This window comes from Sinohyriopsis cumingii, chromosome 15 (genome assembly GCF_028554795.1).
Source record: "Sinohyriopsis cumingii isolate HCF-2022 chromosome 15, ASM2855479v2, whole genome shotgun sequence".
In the NCBI taxonomy this organism is placed as follows: Eukaryota; Metazoa; Mollusca; class Bivalvia; order Unionida; family Unionidae; genus Sinohyriopsis; species Sinohyriopsis cumingii.
In genome coordinates, this window is record NC_142975.1 from 120786272 (window position 1) to 120798059 (window position 11788).

At 35.7% G+C, this 11788-nt stretch overlaps 1 protein-coding gene across 4 annotated transcripts; it reads left to right on the plus strand.

Moving 5' to 3' along the window:
• Positions 1-289: 289 nt before the first annotated feature.
• LOC149782607 (N-acetylglucosamine transporter UNC93A-like) lies at positions 290-11206 on the plus strand. 4 transcript variants are annotated; one of them, XM_089934088.1, is made up of 8 exons: positions 290-384; positions 2453-2695; positions 3602-4378; positions 6107-6264; positions 6737-6985; positions 7467-7602; positions 8285-8416; positions 10959-11206. In XM_089934088.1, exons 3-8 carry the CDS (start codon positions 3706-3708, stop codon positions 11189-11191), a joined length of 1581 nt encoding a protein of 526 aa, XP_089790214.1. In that variant the 5' UTR covers positions 290-384; positions 2453-2695; positions 3602-3705; the 3' UTR covers positions 11192-11206. The 4 variants fall into 4 exon arrangements, with proteins under 4 accessions (XP_089790214.1, XP_089790215.1, XP_089790213.1 ...); XM_089934089.1 differs by having other exon boundaries at positions 300-384; positions 2618-2695; XM_089934087.1 differs by having other exon boundaries at positions 306-1667.
• Positions 11207-11788: the final 582 nt, after the last annotated feature.

Below are 11788 nucleotides of genomic sequence, written 5' to 3' on the forward strand. Positions count from 1 at the left end.
GTGAATGCTTTGTTGTACTACCACTGAATACTGTGATGTACACTATTTAAATATTGTATTGCCCCACAATATTTTACTATTAATAATTCTGATAATATTTTTACAAAGTATGTTTCCTCACCAAATTATAAAACGCTGTGCCACTTACAATGTTGTTTTACTGAACATTGTCACAGAACAATATGCATAGTTCATGTACATCCCATTTGATAAATTGAACTTTGCGTAAATACAGTGTGCATGTAAGAGCCCCCGTTGCCGTGCGTGTAGAGCCCCCGTTGCCGTGCATTAGATGTGTCATCGTCACTTCGTATATTGCACACTTCTTTTGAGGATCGTACAACGTGACGGGATGTGTTATATTAAAGCTGCCAAATCTGATAGGTGAGTTCACACAGTTACGGTCTATCAAATAACTACAGCTTGATTGATTATATACTGTATACATCACTTATTAAAGTATATAGCCATTTGCAATCTCCCTATTTTAGTCCCTGGGGGGTGCAGGAACTCATGTTATGCATATCGGCCAGGTAAATACATTTCTTCGTTTACCCATTATACCAGATTTGGACTTGAATATACCACAATCGTTCCTTAAATGACGGGACTACTAAAGGGTGAGATTGTTTGTAGTGGTGATTATACAAAATATTACAACGATAGCTGTGTCAAAATATTGCGCGTCTGACATGTGCTTATGTTATTGAATTATTTAAAAGGGTCTCAAGGAAATAAAACTGTATCCATGAATTGATAGCTATCTAACACGCCGATGTAATAGGTTACGTTATATCGATAACGTCATAAATTAACGATATAGAGGATATCTACGTTGATTTTGAGTAGATATATGAAAGAGTTCATGAGTGAATAGGAAACATTGTATTATGACGAGAGGCTAATCCACGAATGACAATTCAGAATGTTTCCATTTCACGAGTTAATTATTCCGTATATCTACACTGGAAAAGTAAGTAAGTAAGTATGTATGTATATATAAAAAACTGTTACTGCATAGGTGACAAATTCATATATATATATATATATATATATATATATATATATGTCACTTATGCAGTAGCAGTTTTTTTACTTTTTATTATTTTGTCTCGGGAACGACTGAGGTGTTTTAAATGGGACGTATGAACTGCTTCCTTGGCCTGGAAATACTAAATGTTTGAGTCCGCTTTTAAATTGAAGGTTTATGAATCCCTGCTTCACTGTGTTAACTACCCGAGTTAAACGTTTCTTGATTTTCAAGAACCAGGGTCCACCTGAGTTAGAGTCTTCCTGAATGAGGGTTCTCCTGAGCAAGGGTCTTCCTACGTGATGGTCTTCACCTGTGATCGAGGGTATGGGTTCTCCTCAGTGAGGGTCTTCCTACGTGATGGTTTTCCCCTGTGATCGAGGGTCTGGGTTCTCCCCAGTGAGGGTGTTCCTACGTGATGGTTTTCACCTGCGATCGAGGGTCTTTCTGAGTGATGATCAGCAGCAGTCAAACACATACTGCTCCTCCAGATGTCATTTGGACCGCTCCGGTGGCCTAGTGGTTAGAGCGTCCGCCTCGGATGCGGGAGGTCGTGGGTTCGATCCCCGGTCGAGTCACACCAAAGACTTACAGAATGGTACTAACAGCTGCCTCGCTTGGTGCTCAGCATTAAGAGGTTAGTGTTAGGACTGGTCGGCCTGGTGTCAGGATAATGTGACTGGGTGGGGCATCATGCTACATGTCTGCGGCATGATGCCTCAGTGCTAGACATCACTATAAATTGTCACAATGCAGACATCATAGCGATATGACTGAAAAATTGTTAAAGCTACGTTTAAAAAAAATCCAAATCCAAAATCCACAGATGTCATTTGTGCAATATTGATTTTTTGGGCCACTGTTTAAGAATAATTGTTCTGGAGTAGAAAGCTTACTGAAATAGAGAATCCGTTTAGAAATCACTTAATACAATAAAGCCACATAGATAGGCAAGAATAATAATGGAGATATTCCCATTGCCCAATCCCAATATGATTGGGCCTTTCCGTCAATAATCAGTCAAACAAATCGGAAATATTACAATGGCCGCCAATTGCGTATACACCGTTCATAATACTATTTTATTAAATGACGTAATGTGCACGTCACACGGCAACATAGCGTTCAATAAGGTGACGTATCTTAAACTGACCTATTTTTGGCTACATCGTTCACAAGTTTCTTTTATCAAGTTGGATCTTACTGGAGAACTTTCTTTAACTAACCTTGTGCCAATAATTTCATAACGGCGTTAGAATCTTTTTTAAATGGTTATATTTAGAGTAGCATACATTAGCGCGAGACTGAGCTGTCCGACACTTAACGGCGATTTTCTCTTTTAACACTGTCACTGAATCTTAGTATTTCTGATATGCGGTTTGGTACAAGAAAGATACGAGATCTTCCGGCATTTTCTTTCAGTTTAAGGATGCTGATAGCATGAATTGTTACAGAGGACGGAAGAGGAGTTGCCTATACTGGATTGTATTTAGTTGACTGCACTGGCAGACTGATTGTTTTTTGCTTTCTTCACACGCATGATTTGCTTTGGAGGTATGCTGTTGTTGTTGCATTTTTTTCTTTAAGTGCTTCCTGGCGCTGTGGTTCGACTACTTTTTCTCAGATGACAGGTCAACAGTCGCGGACATCCTTTTCATCAGAGAGGTGAGTTTTTCATTCCTAATATTCGTGTTAAGTTTGTTAAGGGCTTGGCACACATGGTCCATATCGCTGTTAACAGTTTTACTTTTGAGTTAGGGAATTCTTTGTAAGGTAAACGGGCCATATTCAGAGTCGTCCGTTTGCCTCCAATGGCACTCGATTGGAAATAGGCACCGGGCTCGTGATATGCTAACAAGTTTACATTTGGAAAACCCTTCTCATTCTGTCTCTGTCCGTTTGTCTGACTATATATATATATATATATATATATATATATATATATATATATATATATATATATATATATATATATAAATATATATAATAATAATAATGAGGACTTTGTATAGCGCCTAATCTTTAGAAGCTCTAAGCGCTTTACAACATTAGACAACACCTATAAGATAAAAAACATACAATAAGATTATTACAAAAACAAACACCATGAAATTAGAAGATAAAAACATTAATATATATATATATATATATATATATATATATATATACTGTGTGTGTGTGTGTGTGTGTGTGTGTGATATCTCCGTCCTCTTTGTTAATGGATAAAAGAAAATAGTCATGAGTGAAGTGGAAACACTTTATTGAAACACTTTATTGACACTAGTGGTGAAGCGTAGGAAGGTAAGACTTTGGAATATTAAGAGGGCTAAACCAAATAATGGGGGTCAGGTGGATCCGACACTAAATATTTGAGCCTTTACACCAAATTCGGTCAAAACTGAATAATTCTACAAAGTATTTTTGAGAACTATCCTTCACCCACTCTGAAAAACTCCAAGATTTTACAGAGATTGGCGTAGGTAGAAATTGTTAACTGAGAACCTGCATTGCATGTTGAAAAATGCGTGTTGATGTATGTGACAGTGATTTTGTTTTTGTTTTTGTTGTTAGAAAACCACCATCAAGAGCATGATCTTTGCAAGGACATTGCAATCTTATTGGAGAATATTTTGAAGTTATCACGTGACATTTGATAGTACTCGCCACTTCTACAGATGAGTTCGCAAAAAATGTCAATGGATGAACACGGCTCATCAGAAGATGAGACAAACAATATTGAAAGGTTCAGAACTGAATATTGCGATCCAAAAAATGTAGACTTTTCACACATCGAACCATTTGCACCAGAAGTGAATTCTGGAGAAGTAAGGAACACAGACGAATTCAGCACGGTGTTTTCTCAAGACTATGACAACTCAAAGAAAGTACTTAAACCACAAATGACGAAAGCAAGGATCTGGAAAAACTTGCTCGTAATTTCAGTTGGGTTTTTACTTCTTTTAACTGCATATAATTCCCTGGAAAGCCTCCAGAGCAGTTTGAACACGGAAGGAGGACTAGGTACAACATGCCTTGCTGTTCTGTATGGGACCTTTCTGATCTCGTGTATTACTGTATCACCCATCGCCGACAAGTATCTGGGCTCCAGGATGATTATTCCGCTCTCCATGTTGTGTTATGTCATATTCGTTGCGGCTAACTTTCACGCGGACTGGTTCACTCTTGTACCCGGTTCAGTTATTATTGGTATCGGTGCTGGATGCCTCTGGACGGCACAAAGCAAATACGTAACCAGTCTGGGCGTACATTGTGCTGTTCTCACAGGGGCCAGTGAGAAGGCAGTATTGAGTAGGTTCTTCGGAATATTCTTTGGGATAATGAAAACATGTAAGTAAAATGGGTCAAAAGCAAATAAGAAACCGATTTAATAGAAGGTTATCTAAATTTCAAACCATAGAGTGAATGTCTGAAAGGATATAATGCCACATTCAGGTTCTTTCCAAACAAAGTATTAGTAAGTGTATCGGCGAAAAATAGCATCGTCCCGGGAAAGGGTGGACAGCTTCTAACACATATAACTAGTGTCAAATCTGCACTGCTTATACACATGCAGACATGTAGCTAAGACACTCTTGGAAACGTTGCAGATGCACAACACGATACATTAAGATGTGACGCCATTATATGTATTTTGTACGTAGTCTTATGACAAAAACCAGTAATGCGAATATTTGTTCACTTGCTGTAATTGGCCTAAACTCGTGATTTTTATTAGAACATTTGTTCGTTTATATTTTTTGAATCAGTGGATCATCAGATCTGCGTGGATCTTTAACTGATAGAATTTGTTATTTAATTGGAAATATATACAACGGCAATGTAAACTATACATTTACGGCCCATATATGGCTATTTCGTCAGGTTTCGTGAAATATCGGAGAAACGGACAGCCTGAGTATGCAGCGCTGTTGTGATAAAATATGTAATATATCGGAAGAATGTATTTACCTGTAAATTCGGAATAGGTAAATATTACTTCGATCAGATGTTAGTGTTTCAAAGCGTGTTCTCGATCTCTTGCCAAAGAAAATATTATGAGGAACTGAAAGACATTTGATAATTGTTGATATATAATAGGCTAAAACTCGAGGATTGTAAGGTGACAATCATCTTGATAAATGGTTTGGGTTCGGCTGGAAGTTTTATACTTCTATATTGTTTCAGATGGTTTTTTACACCCCGATTTAACAGTTTTTTACACCCCGATTTAGACAGTCTTTGAAATTAAATACTCATTTCAGTAAAGCGTGAACAGAACTGACCAGAACATGGGAACTTTTAAACGGGAATAAATAGGATTCTTATCATAATTTTCTTTTTATTGCATCAGTTACACAAATATCACAAATATTACTTTAATTATAATATTACAAGTTTGCTAGTTCACTCAACATTGGAACTGCTAATAAAATTCCACTGTTAGCTGGGCCTATCTTTACCCCCATGCTAGAACTTAGAAGCTAATTTGTATTATCAATTTTGATGGGAAAAAATGCAACCCGATATCAGACACCCCTTGCGGTGATTGTTGTAACAACTCCGCCAATAGTTATATAGCGAGCTCCAGCTCCCTCCCACATTGATTAAAATATCCTGTACAATAACTGTACTGAGTTCTCTACGTTATATTCGTCATCTTCAAAAAGGACAAGATGGGGAAGTACTAACAAAAATGTTCTAATGGAGATAGCTATTAAAAATCAGATCAAAACATCGATATATTGTTGTAATTATAAGCATTTAAGATAATTGTGAAATATTGAGACCGTTCTTTGGATGTACCTTTCTTATATCCAACGTTTTTATCAGCTATGGAGAAAGAAATGTATTAGAACTAGCGGAGTTCGCTGTTCTTTTCATGGTTATTTCGCGTTTTGTGTTTTCATTTTTTTAATAAAAACTCCACACAAAAAATCGGCCAGTTAGACGATCCATATTTATCGGTAAGATAATGAAATCTTCTTTTGAGGTTATCCATGAGATATGCCCTCTGACATACACGCCAGCACACATAATGACATCATTTATCATAACTGTTCCATGATCTCTTTACAGGCCTAGTAATTGGAAACCTTCTAGCGTCTTTGGTGCTGAAACAACGATCTGTAAAGGACCCGGATGTGAACGTCAGCCATCTACAATTCTGTGGTGCTAGTTATTGTCCCGGTTTGTCTGTCAACGCCTCAAACCTTGAGAGACCGGAATTAGCAACGGTAAGGATTTGCAATGACATAATCTTGAATAAATATAATAGTGAGTATTCCGGACCCATAGCGCGATGACTTTCTTCCTCTTTATCAGTGTAAATTTGAAATGTTATTCTACACATGATATTATTAAATACTCAAACAGGTTTTGCTTTCTTAACTTTCAAAATGCATACATAAATTTACATCTGTATCCCCAACGCAGAAGAACGTGCAATTTAATTACCTTTCCCCTGACATTTATTCCCGGATGAAATATTTACGACTAACGGTTTGAAAGTAAGGGTGTTTAAAGGCAATTTTGAATTAGTCATGCAAGACAAAAATTTGATTCTTCGATAAAGTCATAAAACAGTCATTCATAAATTCTATTGTATTTTTGTTTGAAGAAAAAGTCACTTTCATTACCTAAATTCAAACTACCTCTCGCGCATCACGCACAAAAATGTAAACTTGTATCTTTATTTCTTCTTCGTAGGTATACATTCTATGCGGGACGTACTTGGCCTTGGCATGTGCTGGAGTCATTATAGTGGCCATTTTTCTTGACAAAGTAGAACCAGATAGTCATGTGGTTAAAAACGGTGTACCACGTATTCAATCAACAATGAGTCTTGTAACTCATTCCTTCCGACTTCTGGTGACGTCACGATTGCAGAAGTTGCTGTTGCCGCTTTCCTTCTATGAAGGGTTCTGTCAAGCCTTCTTGAGTGGCGACATTACAGTCGTCAGTTTGTATTATTGTTTTCTGTTGTTTTAAGAGATAAGTTTACAGGCATACAAATATGTCATCGAAATATTATTTTTTTAAATTGCTTTTCAAACATAAATACACACTTGCGAGCCACACAATAAACAATCTTAAGATTTTCATCTTGAAAACAGCTGGTCTCAATCGACTCTTGTCCCTGAGATAAAATTTTAAAAAAACCCAACAGATAGAAACACTGTATTTCAAAATGTTTTATCAGTTTGAGAAACTCACATTAGGCATTATGATTGTACATTTAAAATTCACAAACGATGGACTTCATTCATAGGATAATGAAAATGTATCGCCTGTGTCATGCCATGCCTTTTTTTCAGGTACAGTTAGTCTAATTATGGAGTGAGTTTAATGTATGTTTTAGTTAGTAAATTAGCAGGTGTTTGCTTCCTTTCCTTCGCAAATACTTGTAAAATGACAAGTACTTGTTTCTCTCTTGCAGTCCTTTATCAGCTGTGTATATGGGATTGAACATGTTGGGTATATCATGATCTCTGTTGGAGTCGTGGCCACCATGTCATCCTTTCTCTTTGGTCGGCTTGTAAAGTGGACCCGACAAACCTCGTTGTATATTTTCGGTATGACATTGTACCACATTAAATATTTTCAGTAAAATACAGTTTCAATGATTTAAGACATCTCTGTTTCGTCTGATGCATTCTACCGTATTCTGTCAAATGCCATCTAAAATATTAGTTAAGCAGAGACTTGGATTTATAATCAGCCCGATCTTAATTTTAAATAAAAACATACTTTGGTTGCTTAAGCAGTGCTTATTCCTTTAACTGGACTAATAGGTATTCTGGGGGAAGTGTAAGTAACAGTAGTAAAAAATGAATGGGGCTGCTGCATCTAAGAAGAAAAGAGTAAATTAAAGAATATAAAAAATGTAAAAGAAGAACATTAGTAAAAATGATTTTACTTTTCATCAGAAAAAATATTTGATGCTATAACTGCATTGTATATATGAAGTTTTATTTTATACTTAACGAGTATTGTTGGTGAGTAAACCTAAAAATCCGTTTTAAAGGCGACCCCTATCCATTATACTTAAGTCATACTTGTGAGATTCAGGAAAAATGAGCAGTTTTTGTTTTGTTCTTTGAAATAATATATTTGCGTTATATATATATATATATATATATATATATATATATATATATATATATATATATATATATCCACGCTATAATTGTAGTTAATTGTAAATTGTCATTAGGAAGAAGAAGATGATCGCTATTACTACTACGTTTGTTTCAGTGTATGTTTTGCATACAGCTGCGGCAATAACTATGTTGCTATGGAAACCGGGGCAGGGCGAGATCTATGTTGTGTATATTTTGGCCTCCATGTGGTCTATGGGCACGGCGATATTCCAAATGTTGACAACAGGTTGGTATTTGTATATAAATCGCTCATGTTACCGAAGATTCACATTTCTACACAGTAAAGAAAAGGGAGTAAGTGTACCCCCTTGGGATATCCCTTCATGCTTATGAATTAAACTGGCTAATGGAATTTGTCTGCTTGCATGCCTGCATCTACCCAACAGATTTGTGTTTCATACCATCCTTTTGTTGAATTGATATGCAATTGTTCACTGAGTAGTGTGACATGTTTGTTTTGTTGTTAATTGTATGAAAAACAATGTACTGGGTGAAAAATAAATTAATACAAATGTAAAACATTTGCATGCAGGTTATACACAAGTGTAGCCTGATTTATGATCAGTCACTTTTTCTGCTTGACAATAGAGGATGCTAATTATTTATACTGATGCAATGAGGCTTTAAAAACAGATTGCAGTTATCGTGGAACCGCCTGCATTTACGTGGAAATAGTCACAACAGTACTGTTTGAAAAATATCGTATCTCGTCTTTACTGTTACTAGATAGTGCTTGAGACAAACATATCAAATTGGAGGGGAACAGACCGACAGAAAGGCAGACAGACACACACACACGACTCCCTGAATTCGAGATATAGTTGGTGCGTGTTGGTATAATAACAAGCAAACTAAAGTCTCTCAAAGGGACTGACGCTTTATTGTGGAAAAAGGGTTTTAGGAATGTATGACAATTTTGTTTACCCTCCCTTTATATTTCTTATTTTGTAGTAATGAAATCATATCCAGTATTCTTAAGAATTTTCAAGATGCTGTATTTGAAATCTGTGTTAGAGTGCTTACTAACAACTTGTTTTTTTGAATGATAGAAATTTAACAGTCTTGTGAAAATGAATATGTATATGTACATGCAACTCTGTTCATATCACAGTGATAGCAAACAATGCAAGCAGTGAGATTAACTTGACCCAGCTAGTTCTTTACCATATCTTATTCAGGACAAATTACATATTGTAATAAATGTTTAAGTGCCAACACCATTTCAGTGACTTCATTCGTGCAATTGAAGTAGTGATAACACTGTTTTTCAGATGACCATTACGATCACCATGTTAGGTGTCCTTATGATTGCCATGTTAGGTGTCATTATGATTGTCATGTTATGTGTCATTATGATTGTATGTTAGGTGTCATTATGATTGTGTAGGGTGTCATTATGGTGGTATTTTAGGTGACATTATGATTGTATGTTAGGTGTCATTATGATAGTCATGTTAAGTGTCATTATGATTGTCATGTTAGGTATCATTATGTCATTTTAGGTGTCATCTTAGCCACGCTTGTATAGTTTAGTTTAGGTTTCAATTTCATGTCATAGCATTTAAAGACTTAACTTTCAATATCCGATATACGTTGTTATTTTAGGTTTCAATTTCATGTCATAGCATTTAAAGACTTAACTTTCAATATCCGATATACGTTCTATTTTGATACATGACACGAACTAGGTAGGAATTGTTGAAATAGGCTAAGTCTGTGTTATTAAATAATGCAATAATGGCACGAATCTCTGTTCAGGTCATTTATAAGCAAATGCGAATACGCTTACTAAATTTCATGTCCGTACCTAAACTGGTTTTTGCTTAATAGTAATAGCTAATTAGTTTTTTGTGTGTGTGTGTGTCTGCTATATATACGTCTAGAGGAAACAACGCAAGTGGTTTCTGAAATGCTTGCAGGATTAAGAAAACAGGATTCTGTTTATGAACGCTTTAAATCCATTTCATTATACATATTTAAGATCAGTAGTTGCGATATGCTCAAATGTAAGATTTTATATGCATGCATGTCCACCATGCAAATGAAGAAGGAGACAAAAAAGACGATTTAAATTAGTAACGACAGAACGAAAACACAGACAAAGTAAGATGGTGCTTGTGTGGAAGTTTGGCATAAAATAAATTTGGTATCAATACGATCCAAATCTTGACAAGTCCTTCCAAGATGTAGACCCAAAACAAGCATAGAAACAACGAATTGTTTGACTGCGATTCGACAGTTGTTGATATTAGATTACCACAAGTTCTTAAGATATTGAAGGTGGTGTCATCCATCTTTGGAACATCGGGCTGATTGTGTACATGATGCGGGTTGTTTGATTAATGTTTAGAACAGTGCAAAAATTCTCTCCATGTATGGTTCATCCTTAGAACACTTGGAAAATTCCCTGCATGTCGTAGGGTATCTATTCGTCTTCAGAGCACATGGAAAATTCGAAACATGTGTTCTTAGACCCTTTTATATTGTAAAAAAAATTAGTATGCAGTTTTAGATTGGAAATGCGTGACCTTAAATAATCGAAACTTTTCATTCATACAAATACACCTCTTTTACCCAAATATTAATAACCAAAAATATTTTTATTTATACGTCTTTCTGAAAGACCTGGCGAGTTTCACTCTTTTAGGTAGGCTGGTAATGGATGCTTACATAGTGTTTACATTGAATTGGTTGTGTCAGAACAAATAAAATAATGCAATACTATTTGAAGTGTGTTTATTGTATATATTTATTTTCTTCTTTTACAGCTTTGTACGGATATTTGTTCAAAGATGCAAGCCAGGCAGCCTTTACAGTGTACCGGGTTTTTTCATGTATAGGTGCTGCAGTAGCGTATGCCTTGACCGTTTTTCTTTGTATGGAGTTCAAAATATTTCTTTGTCTAGGAATTATAGCGATATGTTTCATAAGTATCATCCTGGTAAATGTTACGAAACGACATCAAAAGGAAGAGATGGAAGTCGATCAAGGATTAGAATAAAAGTATTGTTTTGTACCTGTTTGCCTCGTATTTTCACCAGGAATTTGCGTTCCTAGAGTAAATGTCTTGTAGGAAGCATGAAACATTGCCTATAATAAATAGAAAAACAACCACAATAAAAATAAAAAAAACCCCGAAAACCCCACAGAAAAACAACTAATTAAAAAACATATTAAAATTCCTTTTGCAAAAGAGGTCTTTGTGGTCTATAGTTCACGCTTCAGCGACCTTGTTGACATTTTGCGTTTACAGATAATTTGTGTGGTGCTGTTTTTGTTAGAATGACAAAATTTAATAGTTCGATTCATATGTTGGCAATGGATTCTTGCAATCTAAGTAGGTAGGTGTGACATATATTTTATGTTTTACGAACATAGGTTAAGTATTTGTTCTTTGCTCATGGTCAGATATATTTTTCATCATATATTCTAGCGTATTTATAAGGCCCTTTCTGACCACCACAATTGGTAATTAACACACTATTCAATGGCAACCTTTTGGCAGATTATTCATGACTGTGCAATGTATTATACGATAGGTTACCTGCAGCAGGTTAATACTGTTGTATATGGTAATAATTTAGTATTTAGATGATGT